Source organism: Balaenoptera ricei, chromosome 15, assembly GCF_028023285.1.
Source record: "Balaenoptera ricei isolate mBalRic1 chromosome 15, mBalRic1.hap2, whole genome shotgun sequence".
Lineage (NCBI taxonomy): Eukaryota > Metazoa > Chordata > Mammalia > Artiodactyla > Balaenopteridae > Balaenoptera > Balaenoptera ricei.
This window is the reverse complement of record NC_082653.1, coordinates 64,872,628-64,892,439: the sequence shown is the minus strand read 5'-3', so window position 1 is coordinate 64,892,439 and position 19,812 is coordinate 64,872,628. Positions and strand designations below refer to the sequence as shown.

Sequence of the window (19,812 nt, the reverse complement as noted above, 5' to 3'; positions counted from 1 at the left end):
GATACAAACTAGTATATACAGGATGGATAAACAACAAAGTCCTAGTGTATAGCACAGGGAACTATATTTAATATCTTGTGATAAACCATAATGGAAAAGAATATGAAAAAGAATATATATATGTATAACTGAGTCACTTTGCTATACAGTACAGCAGAAATTAACATAACATTGTAAGTCAACTCTACTTGGAAAAAATTTTAAAAACAACCAAACCAAACCAAACCAAAACAAAACAAAAAAACAAAATTCACGGGCTTAGCCGGTTTACTGCAAGGACTCCACCAACTCTGGGTCCATAAGCCAGTCAGCTGACTCCTTTTACCTTCATATTCTCAGTCATCAGATGGAAGATTCCATTTCTGCTCAAATCTCAAGGTTGAATGAGAGGACGTATGTGTGTGGCCAGGCATCAGGAATTACCAACCAGAAGGGGTGCCATGATTGATTCACTGTGCTCCAGCTCCAACAAGCCTGAAAGGGCTTGTTATTACATGACCTTTCATTTCTCAAGCCTCTGATGATGGTAAGACAGCAGTCTGCATGCAAGGTGAATTTGAACTGCTACCTGCTTTCCAATTCCCACTAGAAGGGCCCTTAGCAGGCTAAGAAGCTGGAAGAGGTATTTCACTCTGGTTTCCAGTAATTTGTTCTGCTCTGTGAACTTCTGTGTCTGCTTGTCCAATTTCATGAAAATTGGATTCATGAGTGTTAACTGGTGCTGCTTAGCTAGTTTAAAAGGGATAGTGTCAAATGGAGGAAGAGCATCCTGGTGTGATGGTTGAATCCCTAGGCTGCTAAGAATCAGGGTTCTGCATGAATGCCAATATCACAAGTTATTGTGGCAGCCTCCTCCAAGCTACTCTTATAGAAGGCAGTATCACCCCAGAGACCTTTGAAAGGAGGAGGGACACTTACTCCATTAGAACAAGGAGAGGATTTGCTTAAGAGACTGGTAGTCTTGGTCAAGATGTTCATTCATTCATCAAATCTTTTCCAAGCACCTGCTATGTGTCAGGCTCTGTTTTGGGCTCTGGAGAACCAGTGGTGAATAAAACAAATTTTCTGTCCTCATGAGGTAGGTACCTCTATCTGAGGTAGGTAAACAATAATCAAATGAATATATGATTTAATGTCAAGCAGCATTTCCATCCGATGCTTCTATATTCTCCACTAAGTATGAAAAAAAGTTTGTCTTTTTTTAAAAAACAGCTTTATTGAGATATAATTCACTTACTATAGAACTCGACCATTCAATGGTTTTTAGTATATTCACACATATGTAAAAATCATCACCACAGTCAATTTTAGAACGTTTTCATCACCTCCGAAAGAAACTGTAACCTTTAGCTATCACCATCTTATATCCCAGCCCTCACCTCCAGCCCCAGGCAACCGCTCATCTACTTCCTGTCTCTATAGATTTGACTATTCTGGACAGAAAAAAGGTCTTTTGAGAGTGAGGGGGCAAGGAAGGAGCTTTTATTATCTCCACCTCCTAAAATGAGGCCTCTTGGACTCAGTTTCCCTTGGAGCTTTCTCCAAGGAAAGATCCAAATTTCCATAGCTTTGGTGTCTGGAGGTGGTAGGGGGTGCTGGCCAGTGTCCTGACAGAGGCATGACAGAGATATTGCAGGTTCAGTTCCAGACCACTGCAATAAAGTGAATATTGCAATAAAGCAAGTCACACAAATTTTTGGGTTTCCCAGTGCATATAAAAGTTATGTTTATATTATACTGTAGTCTATTAAGTGTACAATAACATTATGTCTAGAAAAATTATTTGCATACCTTAATTAAAACATACTTTATGGCTAAAAAAGCCTAACCATTATCTGGGCCTTCAGTGAGTTGTACTAGTAACATCAAAGATCACTGATCACCATCACAAATATAATAATAATGAAATAGTTTCAAATATGAGAATTACCAAAATGTGACATTGGAGTCATGAAGTGAGCAAATGCCGTTGGAAAAATGATGCAGTAGACTTGTTTGATGTGGGGTTGCTGCAAACCTTCAATTTTTAAAAAAAAATGCAATATCTGTGAAGTGCAATAAAGTGGAGCAGAATAAAATAAGGTGTGCCTGTACACAATTACTCTGTTATTATCTTACCTTTCACCTCTACACCCTACCTGAGGTTGCATACTCCCAGCCAGCAAATGCTGAGCATGAATATGCATGCACAGACACAGAAGACTCCTGTCCCCTGTGCGGTCACATCTGAAAGCAGTAATAATCATGTCATGTTTATAGAAGCCCTGCCTCAGTCCAGTTGCCATAGTTCCCCACCTGGACTCTGCAGTAGCCTCCTCTCTGGTCTCCCCATTTCCCATCTGGACTTGCTTCCAACCTGGTCTTCCTAAGATACCAGGATAGATGTTACAAAGCATGAATCTGACCACGTCGCGCTGTGCTGATGAAAATCCTACATGGTCTTCATGATAGTCAAGGTTCCTCTTCATGGCCCTGTATAACCTGGTCCCTGCCAACCTCTCCAGTGTTATCCATCACTATTCCCCCTTCACTATCTGAATCACTTGTGGTCCCTGCAAAGTACCACGCACTCCCTAGCAGACCTTTGCACATGCTGTGGGCCTCTCTGGAACACTCTCTCCTGCCTATATTGCCTAACTCCCACTCATCCTTAAGGTCTTAGAGATTACTTCCTTTGGGGAAGGAATATTGCTTCAGGATGTGGTTAGGTACTTGTATTAGTTCTCTATTGCTGCTTTAAAAATTACCCCCAAATTTAGCACTTTAAAACAACAGATATTTATTATCTCACGTTTTCTTTGGGTCAGGAATTCAGGAGTAGCTTAGCTGGCTTGTTCTGGATCAGGGTCTCTCGTGAGTTTAGTCTTGACATTGGCCGGGGCTGCAGTCATCTGAAACTTGATGAGGGCTAGAGGATCTGCTTTTAAAATAACTCACTCATATGGCTGTTGGCAGGAGGCCTCAGTCCCTAGCCCCATGGGCTGCTTCATAGGACTGTTGAATGTCCTTACAACTTGGTAGCTGGATTCCCCAGCGTGGTCCAAGAGACAGCTGGCAGGAAGCTACAATGCTTTTTATGTCTGCAGTGAACTAAATGTTTATGTACCCCTAAAATTCATATAATGAAGTTCTAACCCCCAATTCTAGGAGGTGGGGAATTTGGGAGGTGATTAGGTCATGAGGGTGGAAGCTTCGGGAGTGGGATTAGTGCCCTCATAAACAGGACCCCAAGGATTCCCTCTCCTTCTTTCTGCCATATGAGACTATGACAAGAGGATCACAGTCTGTAACGTGAAAGAGGGTCCTCACCAGAACCTGACCATGTTTGCACCCTGATTTCAGTTCAGTCTCCAGAACTGTGAGAAATAAATGTTTGTTGTTTATAAAACACCCACTGGCATTCTGTTATAGCAGCTTGTGCAAGGTAAGGCAATGTCCCAGAGGCTGATGTCACATACTGTGGCTTCTATCATATTCTATTGGCTAGAAGTGACACATTAAATATGGCTTACACTCAAGGGGAAGAGAACTAAGCTCTACCTCTTGAAAGGAGGAGAGTTTGTGGACACATTTTAAAACCATCATAGAGCTCCTTGTCCATGGTCCCACAGCGTCCTCCACTTATCCTTACATTAGCACTTAGCAGACTATGTTGTCACAGTCTGTCTCCCTCACTACTCCACCGTGGGTTCCTTGAGCATCAGGACTGGTTTCCATTTACAGTTATATTCCTAGATCCTTGCACAGTGCTTGGTAACCATCTATTTGTTTGAATGACTCAATGACCTGTCTGGACACATAAAACGTATAGATCAGTGCTTTTCAAATTTCCATGCATATCCGTCACCTGGGTGGTTTGTTAAAATGAGGATTCTGGTTCAGTAGGTCTGGGCTGGAGCCTGAGATGCTGTTTTCCTAACAAGCTCCCAGGTGATACTGATGCTGTGCTTCATGGAGCGGGAATCTAGATCACATGATCCTACTCCCAGACAAGCTTAATAACCTAGCTGGGGAGACACTTCATCCGGCAGGACAGCCCGAGGCCACCCACAAAGCAGCGTCAGCCCAGTCGTGGGCACACCTGCTGCATGCTGGGCTCCTCTTCCTTCAACGGCCTAGGATGAAAGAGGAGATGTCAGTAAAAGACAGTCAAGAAAGGGTCTGTGGGGCTTCCCTGGTGGCGCAGTGGTTGAGAATCTGCCTGCCAATGCAGGGGACACGGGTTCGAGCCCTGGTCTGGGAAGATCCCACATGCCACGGAGCAACTAGGCCCGTGAGCCACAACTACTGAGCCTGCGCATCTGGAGCCTGTGCTCTGCAACAAGAGACACTGCAATAGTGAGAGGCCCGCGCACCGCGATGAAGAGTGGCCCCCGCTTGCCGCAACTGGAGAAAGCCCTCGCATAGAAACGAAGACCCGACACAGACAAAAATAAATAAATAATAAATTAATTAATTAAAAAAAAATAGAATCTAGGCAATAAAATAAAGTCTAACCTTTAAAAAAAAAAAAAAAAAGAAAAAGAAAGGGTCTGTGGAATACAGAAAGGCTTCCAAGGTTATGTGTGTTCTCAGTTGGCTCTGCAATGCACAGCTGGGCAGGGGTCACTCATGTACAGGCAAAGGGGTTGTGAGGCCTGAGCAAGGGCCAGAGGGAAACTGGCTAAAGTGCCAGTGGGCAATGGCAGATGATGGAGTCCCCACGCCCACCCCAGAGAACTTATGGAACCCAGTCTGTCTGTGTGATCAAAGCACCACTTTGGCTGGAGGCAGGGAGATTAAGAAGATGATATATTTGTACTGTTCTTCACAGTTCTTGGGATGTACAATTCTAAGAGTCACGTTTTAAGGAAAATTGAGTAGAGCCAGACCATTGAGATGTTTTCCGTTAATACCTTGGATCTCACTTTTATCCTTGTGGCTCTGATTTTAACAACATGGGGCACTGGTGTATATGTGTAAAGTCTGTGGCCTTAAGACAGGAGATTTCTTCTTACTACATGAAGGGCTGATATAAGCATAGGGTAATAATGATAATTCCCAACATTTGGGGAACAGTTTCACATCCATTTAATCTAGGGGTTCTCAACCTTGACTGCACATTAGAATCACCGGGGATCTTTACTGATTACTGATGCCTGGGTCCCACCTCCAGAGATTTTTGACTTAATTCGTCTGGGGTGTGGCTTGGGCAGCATTTAAAAGTCCTCTCCAGGGGCTTCCTTGATGGCACAGTCGTTGAGAATCTGCCTGCCAATGCAGGGGACATGGGTTTGAGCCCTGATCTGGGAGGATCCCACATGCGGCGGAGCAACTAAGCCCGTGCGCCACAATTACTGAGCCTGCGCGTCTGGAGCCTGTGCTCTGCAACAAGAGAGGCCGCGACAGTGAGGGGCCCGCGCACCGCGATGAAGAGTGGCCCCCGCTCGCCGCAACTAGAGAAAGCCCTCGCACAGCAATGAAGACCCAACACAGCCAAAAATAAATAAATAAATAAATAAATAAATAAAAGGCATGACTTATTAGCAATTTATTCGTGTTTCATTCCTTAGATTGGCTAGGATAATTGAAAGAAAAAAAAAAAAAAAAAAAGTCCTCTCCAGGCAATTCCATTTTGTGGCCATTGTTGAGAGGCACTGATTTAACCTTATAAGAACCCTTCACTAATAGGCAGATAAGATTATCCTTTCTTTTCCTTTCTTCCTCCCTCCCTCCCTCTCTCTCTCTCTTTCTTTTCTTTCTTTCTTTCTTTCCTTTCTTTCTTTTCTTTCTTTCCTTCTTTCTTTCTTTCTTTCTTTCTTCTTCTTTCTTTCTTTCTTTCTTCTTTCTTTCTTTTTCTTTCTTTCTTTCTTTCTTTCTTTCTTTCTTTCTTTCTTTCTTTCTCTCTCTCTCTCTCTTTCTCTCTCTCTCCCTCCCTCCCTCCCTTCCTCCCTCCTTTTCTTCCTTTCTCTCTCCCTTCCTTTCTTCCTTTCTTTTCTTTCTACAAATAAGAAGCTGTATCACAAAATTGACTGACTGGCTCAAACTCACACAACCAATAAGTGGGAGGTTCAGATCTCAAACCTATGTTAACTGGTTGTGCTTTTTCAATTTGTATCAGTATTGCCTCCAAGTGGTCTACAAAGAAAGAGAAACTGAGTGTGATGGTTGATTTTATGTGTCCACTTGACTGGGCCAAGGGGTCTTCAGATATTTGGTTAAACATTGTTCTAGGTGTGTCTTGGATAAGATTAATATTTGAATCAATAGAGTGAATAAAACAGGTCACTCTCCCTAATGTGGGTGGACCTCATCCAATCAGTTGAAGGCCTGAATAGAATAAAAAGACAGACCTTCCAGCAAGTAAGGGGGAACACCTCCTGCCTGACTGCTTTGAGCTGGGACATTGGTCTTTTCCTTTCTTCAGACTGGAACTGAGACATCAGCTCTTCTTGGGTCTCGAGTCACCAGCCTTTGGACCTGCAGCTACACCATCGACTTTCCTGCTTCTCAGGCCTTTGGAATTGGACTGCAATTTACATCATCAGTTCTCCTGGGTCTTCAGCTGGCTGACAGCAGATCTGGGGACTTAGCTTCCATAATCATGTGAGCCAATTCCTTATAATAATAAATTTTCTTTATAATAATAGTAAATAATAAATATTATTATTATTTATAATAATAAATCTTATATTCTAATAATACATCTCCTATTGGAGAACGCTAAGGGATGGAACAATTAGGTTTCTAGATAAAGGTCAGACTTTGAGTTAGGGGACAGTTAGTTAGGGTTCCAAGTCCCTTACATCCCTGGATGTTCCTTCCTCTCTTGTTTCTAGTCTTTGAAGCTAAGTTTGGGCCAATACCCATATTAGATGAACAAATTCTAGACTCCTTGATGACAAGGTCAGTGTCAGTGTCTGCAGATGCAGGCCATGAATAGTCAAGGTTGGAAACTAAAAGTTGGCAGGAAGGACTGTACTTTATTGGAACCAAACCGAGAACGTCAGTGATCTTAGTTTTGAGCAATTCTTGATCCTGGAGTTCATCCAAGTTCTCCTTTGGACTCTTGCATCCTACCTGCCCCCCATCCATCCCCAGTGAAATCAGCAGATGTTAATGATGGAATTTGGAGATGCTGAAAGGATCCCCATGGTGGTGAGGAAGATCCTAAATGTTTCACAAAAAAATAAAAAGCATTATCTAAAGAAGGGAGCCAAAGTGCTCAGACACCACTTGGCAGCCAGGGAGTGTGTTAAATCAGAACAATCAGGAGGGAAAAGTACTTTGCAGTAAATTTTTTCGAAGGTGGTTCCAGAGCTCCTTCCTCTTAGGAGAGAACTGTCTATGTTTAGAACCAAGGAGAGTCTTACATTTAGAGTTTTCTGTAGGTGTGGAGTGTGAGTCCCTGAGGGGCTGGTCTGCAAAGAGACAGCGGGATGACGAGATAATAGGGCATTGAGCGGGGAGGTGCCTGAGAGCAGACAGAAGAAGAGAATGAGGAGAGGGAGGCAGACACATGCCTGGATGCTGGAGAATGTGCAGGCACGTGGCTGATCAGGGATTTGGGGCTTTTGAGAATGGGAACATCTAATATCAAATTCTAAATCATTTGAAATGCTCTCATGCAATTTCTTACCTGAAAGCTCTGGTAAAATCTTCGGTTTACATAGTCTAGCGGTAGTATTTTGGGGGATTGATGGATTGGGGTGTTTATTAGGAGGGGTGATATGGTGCAGAAAGAAGAAAAAGTATGTCTGGTATTTTTGCCGTAAGTACTTTTGCTGCGTAACTAATTGACCATAAGGCAGGTTTGTTGTAAAAGATAAAATAAGGAAAAATAAAAGAGGGGCATTAAAAAAGACATAATGAAACATGAAAAATGGGTAACAAAAATTAAAAAGACTTTATTGCAAAATACAAAATATTTGAATACATTTGAAATGCATGTAAATTCATGGCAATACTGCTCAAATAACTGATTTTATTTTGCATGTTGTATCTAAGCACTTGTCTTCCAAGTCTTTCATTCACAGTATTTTATACTTTTTTTTTTTGCTTGTTGACTTGTCTCATTTGGCATCACACTTTTTCTATTTTGATAAAATTCTTCATTAAGAGAGGCATCAGCTTCCAAATACCAGGATGCATATTTGTACCTGAGCTTTGTATCACGTTGGGAAAGCTGTTTGTTCTTAGCAGGTTGTCACATGTCCACTGATAGACGTTCCAAAGTTTTATGGAAGGTGTGGGTTCAACTCTACAACTTCAAATCACTGAAGGATTTGCAAACTGATACATTATCATTTTCTAGTACAGCATTCACTCTGGCTTTACACTCTTAATCACACTTCCAGCAAGTTTTATCACTGTCTTTTCTACCAAGTCCATATAAGTAGCTATCACCTACTATTTTAAGACTGCCATGCCTACTCATCACTGTATAGACTATCATGAGGGCTAAGATTGATGGAATGTAAAAATTGGAGTCCTATGTCCACTAAGAAATGAAACCAAACTGTCAACCACTTAAAACCAAACTGTCAACCAGTTATCTTTTACGGCAACATTGCCTTATGGCCAAGTAGTTATGAGGCAAAAATGTTTGCAGCAAAGATGTTTATGGCAAAGATGCTTACAGCAGAAGTACCTAGAACTGAAAAAAAGAACCTGCAGAATAGGGGAATGATTTGTAAAATGAACCAATTTAGTGGAAGTGGAACCCAGGTTGTAGCTGAACTTGAGGCTCCCCAAGAATCTCCAAAGAGATTGGGGGCAGTGCTGTGCTTCCCTTCATTCAGGGCATTTGAGAAAATGTCACTTGAATCTTAGAAGTCAAGGTGATACCACCTTGTCATGAATAGAAGACATCAGTTCTCAAATAGAGAATAATTGTTCTGACCAGACAAAATGAAACGCCCCTGAAGAAATTATGGAAGTAGTAGCAGTCCTGTTCATTTATTCATTCATCAAACACTGGCACACCATTTTGTATGTCAAGCCCCTTAATGTGTGCTGAAAATATAGACATTGTCCCTGCCCTCAAGGAGCTTTACCTTTGGGTTGTGAAGGCAAGGGGGGCTGACCTTTTTTGAGCTCCTCCTAAGTGTAGACAGTAGGCTTTGTATTTTACGTGCACTGTCTTTCTAAAATTCTCCCAACAGCTTTATGAATAAGTAAATATTATCACCAAATAGGTAAGCTGAGGCTCAGAGATGTTAGGGAATTTGATTCAGCTAATCTGTAATGAAATCTGTGTTTGAACACAGGATTATCTGACTCTAAATTTGGAGGAGGGGTCCTTATTTTGGTCAGTGGCACTGGAAAATTGGTAGTAAGGAGTTCAGACTTGATAATGTGATTTGAAAAGTATTCCCCACATTTGTCCTGAGTCCTACCCAATCTGCTGTGATGCCCATCAGCTTATCTGCTATCAGTGCTTTTCAACTGGGTTAACCATTACTTTCCTCCTCATCTCCTCTTTTAGAACCTTAACACCAACTCAGCAAGGCTCTGTCACCTCATCATGGATGAACTTGCTAGCCTGAGGGTTCTGGGTGCCTGCTGCGGGGGCAGAGGAGAGACTGGGAGCCCAGGGGGTTGATGCTACAGAAACATGGAAAAAGATGTTGTTCTTCCTTGTCTGGTACAAAGACTTTGTACCAGAGTCTTTGGTACACAGACTCTGTTTTGTGATGCAAGTTAGAACCATCTACCATAATTAGCAAAGGGCAGTAACATGAGCCTTTTAAATGAGTCCTGTGCCCAGGCTACAAGGAGGAAAGGAGAGATTCATCATGTTGTTTCATAAGCATAAATACAACTAATTAAGTGAAGGTGAAATCTGTACCATCTCTATGATGTTTATTTAAAATGATTTGCTCAAGACATGCCCAGAATCCTTCTCCTTAGGAAGATAGCTAGGAGCTGGGTGGAGACAATTTGGACATTTGAGGAGCAGGAACAAATTGGACCGGCAAGCTGAGAAACCACCTGAGCCAGGCGTTGGCTGTGACCAGTGCATGGACATCTGCTGTTTTTGTCTGTTCAGCACATCCTTGGGGAAATGTTCCTCTTCCACTCTGACCATGTGATTGGGATGGAGCTGCCAATCACAGTTTCTTACCCAATCACCTGGCCACAGGGGTTGGTACATGATCCAGACTCAGCCAATTATAGTACCTTGTTTGCCTGGCCCCAGTGATAGGTCCAGTGCTGGGCATGTGACCCAAGCTTGCATGTTGGAGCCATTTCTTTTGGCAATGAGAACAAAGGACATAGATCTTTTTCTGTTGTGCAGCTTAAAGGATAAGAAGGAGGGACTTCTAGAGCCTTTTTTCTCTATCACATGGCATCAGCTGTCTGTAGGGGAAAATAGAATCAAACTGGGAGCAACAGAAATGGAGGAAAAGGGGACCAAGAGTATCGAGGATCCAGTTCCCATTCTTGAGTCTCCTAGAGAGGCTCTCATTCTTCTCCTTTGCATTTTAATTTTGTTCTTTTCTGCAGTTTCATGAGTCAATAGATTCTCTTCCTGATTAAACTTGTTTGCGTTGGGCTACTGTTACTTCCAAGTGAAAGAACCCTGACTAATGTAGATAGGAACATCAAAATATCATATTTTGAGAACATTTTCTTGTAAGGAGCTGGCACCTTACATGTTCTGTATCGAGTGCTTGGTTGAAACTTGGACCATGTAGGTTGGGGCAGCATGCAGCTTCCCAGCAGAGAAGGAGATCAGACCAACTAAATATGGAGGCACAGGATCAAGAGTGTCCAACACTTGACCTCAGGCCAGCCATACCTCCTTTGGGCACCAATTCTAATTTTCCACCCTTTTGACTTTCCAAGACCAGGTAAGGGGTGAATTATTCTTAGTTTGGTCTCATTCTCAGAGATCCAGCCTAGAGCTCAACTCGCAGCACCCTGGCAGCCAGGTTTCCAACCAACCCCACCAAAGGCCCAGCTACTTCTATGAGAGGTAAGAGTTTTAAAGCATGGTTGTCTACATACCCCCTGGAGATACCAAAGGGACTGGCTGAGGAGGAGAGAGGGAGACACTGCTAAGACAATTTCCACTCCCACTTCAACTGCACCAGCCCTCCCAGCCCCCGATTTCTTTCATTTTGTTTTATTCTATTATTTTAAATTGAAATATTTAGTTGATGTACAATATCATGTAAATTTCAGGTGTACTACATAATAATTTGACATTTGCATACATTATGAAATGACCACCAAGCTAATTCTAGTAACCATCTGTCCCGATAAAAAGTGAACACAATATTATTGACCATATTCTTTGTGCTGTATATTACATTCCCGTGACTTATTTATTATATAACTGGAGGTTTGTATCTCTTAATCCCCTTCACCTATTTCCCCCGCCCCCCGCTTCCTTCTTCCTTCTGGCGACCACTGTTGTCCTCTGCCAGCCCCAATTCCCCTCCCACCCCCTTTTTTTTTTTGGTTGTGCCACACGGCATGCGGGATCCTTGTTCCCTGACCAGGGATGGAACCCGTGGCTCCTGCAGTGGAAGCGTGGAATCCTAACCACTGGACCCCAGGTCTTTTTTATATAATATGGGGGTTTAATGCACAATTTTGTTTGAAAATGGGTTCCCTTAAAATAAAAATAAAACCTTTAGAACCATTAATCTGACGAACTTAAGCCAACCACTTCTATTCTCTGAACAAAAGGTGACATGTGACAGGTCAAATAAATTAGTAGGAAAGAAATTCCAACCAACTCTTTCATAAAAAAAGGCCCAGAAACATCCTTACTGAAGGGAAAAACCACCATTTACTTTACAATAGCCCATGTTTTGCCAAATATTATCAATCAAATGCTGGATGTAAAGACAGCATCTTCAACAAATGACCCCATGCCCCTATGTTAATTAAGAAATATGGCTTTATTCACTTGTTCATTCACTAAATACTCACTGAGTGCCCATACCTTGGGCTTACTGTGATAAGTGCTGGGAACACTGGGTGAACAAGATCTTTGATCTTTCTTCCCATGGAGATTTTGGAAGTTTATCCTTCCCTTGCAAGAAAACCCTTTTCTTTTTGGAGGACTTATCTTTGAGCAAAGGAGGGGGAGATTGGCTATAAGATTCAACTGGAAAAAAGGTTTTGGCAACTATACCTGGGGTCCAACCATCCTTCCAAACATAGCGTCACTTACCTTCTCTAACCAACTTTGTTCCAGCTGTAAAGTCCCATCTGGGTCTCAGTGCCAATCTTTGCCTTTAGCATTCTGAAGGATGATTTAAAGGCATGTCTGTGACCCAGCACCTGGGCACTCTCAATCTTTGGTTATGGCCGTCAGGAGTCACTATAAATGTTGTAATGAGGCCAACGAAAGGATGGAGAACCAGTCCTCCTAATGACTTGTGAAAGTCTCACTGTGGGATAGGAAACCTTGGTTCTACTTCTGACCGTGATGCTCATATCTTGGTAGCTTCACCCATCTGAGTCTCTGTTATCTTTACCTATGGGATGAAGGGGCTGAAACTTAGACTTTCCCAGAGGACTATCTGAGTTTCCATATCTGGATGAATTAGTTAAGGTAAGGCTAGCTGCTGTAATAGATAAATTCTTGGTGGCATAACATAATGCATGCTTCTTTCTTTTCACATCATAGTCAAATAGGGGTGGTCTTCCATGTCACCATCTGGGGCCCAGCTCCTCCCATATTGTGTCTCTGCCCTCTTTTAAGTTGGGGGCTGTGTGAAGCTTTCAAGAAGAGCAGTAGAACAGACAAATTTATGAATGCCCCAAATCAAGATGATTTAAAACACTTGAGCTGGTAAATGGGGAAAGAGAGAGAGAGAGAAAGAAAGAGAGAGAGAGCTCTCTGGGAAGTTTTATGGGCCAGGTCTAATAAGTGTCTTACATCCATTCCACCCACATGCCATTGGCCAGGAGTTGGTCACATGACCACACCTGAGAGCAAGGAAGTCTGGGAAATGCAGTCTAGCTGTGTACTGAAGAAGAAAGGGAAACAGGTTGCTACACAACCGGCCAGCTGGGTATAGAAAACGCTTGCCACTTTAGATGGCAGTCCTCCTCACTATCCTCTACTTAACAAAGGGATTTAAAACCAAACACTTCTACCTTAACCAGGAGCATCATTTACAGGAGGGTGTTGCAATAATCTGGTCGGGAGATGACAGCAGGCTTGATTAGGGAGTGTGTGCACACATCAGGTTTTCCCAGGAGAGATGGTCTCAGCACGAGGACAGTGCAGCGGAGGGGGGCGAATACAGGATTGCATGAAGATGCAGTTTATCACTGAAAAGCCATACACCCACTGTTCCATAAAGACAGTATTTTTTTTTTAATTTTAAAATTCTGCATCTGAAAACACAGTATGACAGAAAGCATCTATATACACCTGCAGTGTTTTTGGTATGATACAGTATTCAATACATCCACTGTTTTCTGCAAAAAATTTTGCTTTGTCAGACAGAAACAAACTCCCCTAGACAAAAAAATACAGCTAAGGCACAATTTCGTTGTTGTTTTTCTGCTAAATGAAAAGACAGAAAAGGTGCAAAAATGGGCGGGTAGTGCAATTGTTTCTGAGAATCACATTCTACTGCGAGGAGAAGCATTCGGATGATTGGAACTTTGATTACTGGTCAATTTCAGATAGTTCAGTATCTCTTAAAATACTCCTTTAAATAAATAGCAAAATATCTACATCTTTCAGTGTGTGCCTTTTGAATTCTCTCTCTTTTTTTTAAAACTTTATTTACAGAGTCTCTCTTTTTTTTTAAAATCAATACATTACAAAATATTTCTGTACAGTTTTATGTGTATTATGATCTATAACAAAATAGTTATTTTTTAAAAACTATATCACCACATGTCTTTGAAAAACAATGAGGGGGACGGTAATAACTTATTGTGAGGCCTCTAAAAAAAATACCCAAACGCCTTTGACAACATAATAATATATATTAAAAAAAAAAAAAAGACAAAGGATGACAAAGACGATTGCGCTCAATTCCAGTGAATTTCCTATGAAAACCCTGGGGTTGTCTTTGGCCTCCATCAGCCCTGGAGCGATGGCAGGGAAATGGGGGGATTCTGAAAGTAGGGAGAGTGTGATCCCTTTGAGAACATGACCCATCCGCTGGGACTATTTAATGCTATCACTTTCCAGGCAGGAAGGATGAAGAGATAAATTGAGAAACTCTCCCGATTTACCCTTGAATGAAGTACCTAAAGTCACCAAGTCTTTGAGGGCAGGGGAGGGTTGGAAAGCCCATGTCGGCATTCTGCCGGTAATTAAGCCAGACCATCACAGTGGCAGTATGCTCTAGGAGAGTGCTTCGGGAGTTGGCTGAGGTTTAGATGAGCACCCAAGCCTTCATTTTACCCATAGGAAAAACAGAAGAATATTTTTCTTCAAGACGACACATAGAAGCCATTTCTATCACATCCGCAAGCTACAGACTGGCAGCCCCTGGCTTAGGAGGTCGCCCTGAAAGCGTCAAGGTGCTCTTTCTTCTCGGATGTTGGTAGAAATGGGAGGGGGAGAGAGGGTGGTTAGCTTTCCCAAAATAATTTTAAGGCCTCATTTCAAAAAGGAGAAACCTACGGCTTTTTGGGGGTGGGGGAAGGGAAGGATAGGGAGGCAAATGAAGAATGGAGAGGATGGAGTTGGGAACAGAGGTGGCAAGGTGCAAAACCTGCTTTCCTGCGGGCTGTGTAGGCAGAGGCGGTTGGAGTATTCCCAGCCAAGGGGAGGGGGAGAGAGGGCTACTTTCTCCCTGCCTGGGGCTTGGCAAGGACAGAACCAATGACAACGTGAGGGGCAGACACAGGTGGCACGTGAAAGCCCTCCTCAGTCTTAAGAGGGGTCTGTACAGTATCTTGTTTGCCAGGTAAAAAAAATAATACTTCTGAGAGAGCGAGAGAGAATGAGAAAGACAGAATTTGCATAGATTGTACATTTAGCTCCAGCAGATTTTGGACACCTTTATTTCGCCCCCCCCCCCACCCCCGGTAAACTTCTCAGCAGACACATGAGGTAGCGCCTGTGGTTGACCCATGGGCATAGTAAGGTAAGTGAGGCAGAAGCACAGAGGACCTCCCGTGAGCACGGCTTCCAAAGATGTTTCCAGACATGTGGCAAGATGGCTGCTAAAACCTGGGATCTGGAGAGAGCTGGGCTGTTTGACACGCCGACCCCTCTTCTTGAACCACATCCTGGACCTCTCCGCCTGGTAGGATGGAATTCTGGAAGGCGGGGACCAGGCCAATGTGGACCTCCGTACGTCTAAGAGGCAGCTCTTGGGGTCTGCAAATTCTGTGCCATCTTCCCTTCAGTACAAACTGTCTTGAGACCAGGAGAGCTGAACATGCCAGTTATGAGACACTTCTCCTCTGAGGGACCGTTTCTTTGGGACGGGAATGACTAGTAAGAGGTCCCCATTCCCTTCGGAGCTCGACATAAGCTGTTATTTTTTTGCCCCTTCCTAATGGTGGCTTTTTCCTCCCCCACCAGGACAATGCCTAGCTTCCTTTTAAACCACCTCTCCAGAGAGCAGAGGTTGCCGGAAGTGCACAGGCTGAAAGAGGTTTCCCTTTGCCTACACTCTGGTAAGAAAAAAATGCCAATATTTCAAAATCATATTTCCTATAAAAATATGGATTTCTGGCTTCCCTTACCAAATTAGATCGATTCTGCTGCACTGTGCCCGTATTCTCACACGCAACTCAGGCTGGAGCTGAGATGCAGCTGTAGTTTTTTGTCTGTGTCATGTGCACGCTGCAGACTACAGTACCCACCACTCCCTAATGTCTTACACCAACTGCGTCACTCATCTACACTAGTGTTCTGGACCCTATAGCCACTTGTAACCCCTGCCAGAGGGCGTGGCTTCGATCTGGCGGGTATTTGCCCACAGCTGTTTCTGGCATAGCCCCCTTGGGTGCTGCTGCAGGAGGGTGTCCTGAGTCCCCAGTGAACTTGGCTATGAAAGGGATCTTTGCTCAGGCCCCACACCCGGCATCTACCGCCCTCCTTTCCTCTGCATCCTCTTGGCAAAGAGATCAAGACTCCAGCCAGCGTCCTCCTTGCACCTGCTAACTGGAGAACCGGAAGGAAGCATGGTCCCCCCCAGTCCCGGCATGTGCCCAGAGCAGCTGTAATCTGCCCTTTTGGGGGGGCATGCTCATTCCTTCTCAACTCCACTGGCGTTTTGAAAGTTAAACTAACAATGGCAAATGAAGTCGGAATGACTCCTGATGAGATCAGAACGGCCTTTTTCCGAAGGGCATGTGCACTTCTGAGAACAGGGGTGTCCCAGGAACTGCTCATGCCCTCCTTGGAGACAGGCCGCCTTGCACATGGCCGGGGAAGCGGGACTCAGGAAGGCTGCCTGCCTCCTGAGCGTGGTTTCCACCTGAACGTCACAGGGGTGAATGGGAAATTGGACAGAGTGTCGCAGCTTATTCAATGCGTCCTTCTCCCCCAAACCCACGTCCCACCTCTAAGTCCTCCTGAAGTCCGAGGACCTGGTCAGTGACTCAGCCCACAGTCACTCTGCTTCTTTAATAGGCTTTCCAGAGACCACGTTCTCAGGTTTTGAAACCCTCAGGCAGCCACAGCTCAAGGCTGCCTGACCAATGGCCTCTAACTAATAAATCATCCTCAGGTAGATTACGAAAATGAGTTAAACTATTTCCCCTGGGAAAACGTCACCTTTGCTCAAATCATCCTGGGCTTTGTTTGAAATTCTCCCTTTTTTCCTTAAAGCCAAATGGAACATCTTCAAAGTGATTCTCTGGTTCAAAAACAGAGGATGCTGAGGAACATCCCACGAGGCTGCTCCGCTTCCCGGCCTCCTGGCGGTGAGCAGGGAATGAGGCCCGGGCCAGGGAGGGGTGGGGACCGTCCCCGGAGTAAGCCAGCTCTGCCATTCTCCACTTGTTCCCAGATGGAACAGGAGTCAGCAATGTCAGGGTGCAGGAGGGGCCCCGCCGAGGAGTCTGCAGGCTCATGGGTGCGCAGGGACGTGCCAGGGCAGAGCCCCCGAAACCATCACAAATGACACACACGGCCCTAGTGGCGAGGAGGGTGAAAGGGCAGCTTCCACAGGCTCAGGGAGGCCCTGGCCAGAGGCAGAGGCCGGGGGCAGAAAGTGGATGTGACACGGGCCTCTCGGCTCCCACAGAGCTTGTGAAACCACGTGGAGCTCGTGGGCTTTCTGAGAAAGCCACGCCGAGGTCCCTGGAAACACTGGGCCAGCTCCTGGGCTCTCCTGGCCGGGTCTGACCCCCTACCATCTTCCTAGAATAGATCTCTTTTCCTCCAGGGTGTGGAAGGAGGCTGCTTTCCCTCACATGGAGGCCCACAGTTAGACTGGCCGCGGGAGGGCAGCGATGGAGGAAGTGGGGACGCCCCAGGTCCTGCAGCCGGCACAGCCTCCCTCCGCAAGTTGCTGGCCTGTTGCGTCCCTGTGCCGGGGGCGGGTGGCGGGGATGGCTCAGGAATTCCAACACCCCCAGAGCCAGAGGGCTGAGTCACGCTAACACACTGCATGAGGAAAAGCGAGGCGCCAGTGTCCCCAAGGGCACCCCACTTCCGGCCAGTGGATGATGCTGGTTGAGGCGTTCGCCTCACGGTGTCCAAGTCCCCTGCTTCCCACTGAGGACACGGAGAACGTAGGGCAGACAGAGACAGAGATGACCCATAGATAAAGCAGCAGAGAGACAGAAAGAGACAGACATGAGGGGCTGGGGGATGAGAGGGGGAGGGAGTGGAAGGGCTGGGGGAGGGGGCCTTTTGTGAATAAAGGCAGCTTCAGTTAGTAAGATAACATAATTGACAAGCTGCAAAAACAGCACCTACTAATTAGTCATTGACTAAAACATATAAATAATAAATACCTAAAGTGTCCCTTCTCTATATCCTCCATGGCCCATAGGACATTCTGCCTTGCTGGGCTGGGGGTGTGAGTAGGGGGCGACAGCTGACGGGTCACTGGGAGCAAACGGCGGTACCTTCAAACCCACACTGGAGGGAAATCCGACAAGGACCAGCTCTCTGTGGGAAGGACTTTTCCAAGAGAACCCTGTCCTTGGGGGGAGGGTGGGATCAGCGGAGGAGGGGGCCCCTGGGAGGGGTCTCCGGATGAGCAGGGCAGCCCTCCGATGTACACATGGCAAGGAAAACCCTTTGGGTTTCTAGTAACTCAAGCAATTTGAATAACACTGTTCTTTAGGTTTCAAACAACCAGATACTCAAGCTTCCCACTTTTACACTGCATGTCAGATGGGCCTGTTGGCACCTTGGATAAGAAAGGGCATGAATTTAAAAACCAAATCTGAGATGCTTCTTCCTGGCCGTGAAAAGTCTGTTCCATGCAGTTTGGTCGCTCCCAGCAGCACCGAGTGTGCGATTCACAAATGTTCCAAACGCCTGACCTCAGAACAAAGGGCTCAGGCAGGTGACAGGTATTGCTGTGCTGACCAGCTCAGGCGTTTTGCTCCCAAGGATCTCTATGAGTTTCATGGCCATGGTCCCCGAAGTTCCCGCTGTCAAGGCCCAGAGGGGTCATGGTCTTGGTCTCGTTGCCCGTGAACGGCTGGGGGCTTGACCCTCACGCTCATGAGCATCGCCCAATTTCTGCCTCGAGGGAGGGTGGCCTGGAGCCCAGGATGTCTGGCAGTCACACTCTGGGTGGGCCTTGGCCATGGCACATCAGAAGGCTCTCCGGCTCATCTAGTTACTAAGGAGGATGGCTGAACCTGAGAAGGGCTGGTGGGAGGCCCTGCCAAGCCCGCTACCTCCCTGCGGACGGGCCCACGAGCGTGACTTTAACGCCCTGTCACTTCAGGGCTGGCACAAGGGTTTCCTGGCCCAGAGGAGCAGGAAGAGGAGCTGAAGGGCGGGGCTGGAGATCAAACCCACCCTCTGGGCAGTGCTTCTCAAACTAGGTTTTGCAGAGCCCTTGGGTTCTGAAGAGGTACCTTAGGAGACGCCCTTGGCAAGGGACTGCCCGGTGGGCCGAGCTTTGAGAAAGAATCTCACACTCGCAGCTTCAACCAGAGCAGCCTGGATTTCATCTGCGCCCTGAACCTCCCTCCGCCTGCGACTTAGTAAACAAAGCTCTGCTGCTCAAAATAAAAGTTTTGGAATCACTTGTCTGGGCGGGGTGGGGAGGGGTGTCAGGTCATTGAGGGGGAAGACAAGGAACCTGTAGCACTCGAGGATCAACCAGAAGAGGTAAGACCACCACGGTGCTGGGACTGAGCCATCCCCACCCCCGGGAGCCGGCCTGCTGGGTGCAGGTGGCTGGCAGAACCTGCTTCGGCCTCCAAACCTTCCCTCTCCGTCATTCCATGGCCAGGAGAGTCCCGCTCCCAAAAGGCACCCCCCGGGGGTGGGAGGCCAGGGTCCGGCTCCCACTGGCCCTCTGGCTGCTTCCCCTTTGAGATCCGCTGGGGCCCCCACGTGCCCAGTGCTACCTGAGCCGGCCGTCGGGTTTGACGGCGCCCAGCTCTGACTTGGGGTCAGGGCTGAAGGAGCTCCAGGCCGTCTGGCTGCAGGTCTGCATGACGGGGCAGACGGTGGGGCCTGTGGCACAGATGTCCATGGCGGTCCACATCCCACCCACCAGCGAGTCCAGCCAGCGCTCCAGGGCGGCACCGGCGGACGCGGCGTTCCTCCGAGCCTCCTCCACCTGGGCGGGGCTGATGGGCAGGCTGAGGACGGGGTTCAGGCTCTGGAAGCTCTGCTCCATGTAGGCGCTGCGGGGGGGCCCGTTGTGCAGCTTCAATGCCTCCTCTGAAAGCCAAAGGGAACAATGA

At 46.0% G+C, this 19,812-nt stretch overlaps 1 protein-coding gene and 1 long non-coding RNA gene across 3 annotated transcripts in view; one reads left to right on the top strand and one right to left on the bottom strand.

Annotated features, from left to right (window-relative positions):
- Nucleotides 1-19,812, top strand: part of LOC132348428 (uncharacterized) — a 328,330-nt gene that overhangs the window by 307,173 nt on the left and 1,345 nt on the right. For both annotated transcript variants that reach the window (XR_009497468.1, XR_009497467.1), the window contains exons 4-6: nt 6,407-6,585; nt 15,503-15,597; nt 16,757-16,851. This is a non-coding gene — a long non-coding RNA (uncharacterized LOC132348428). The remainder of the gene's footprint in view (nt 1-6,406; nt 6,586-15,502; nt 15,598-16,756; nt 16,852-19,812) is intronic.
- The window catches only part of XYLT1 (xylosyltransferase 1), a 302,161-nt gene continuing 295,578 nt past the window's right edge, over nt 13,230-19,812 (bottom strand). The window contains exon 12 of the mRNA XM_059895867.1: nt 13,230-19,789. Within this exon, the coding sequence (XP_059751850.1) occupies nt 19,467-19,789 (323 nt within the window). The 3' untranslated portion in view covers nt 13,230-19,466. The remainder of the gene's footprint in view (nt 19,790-19,812) is intronic.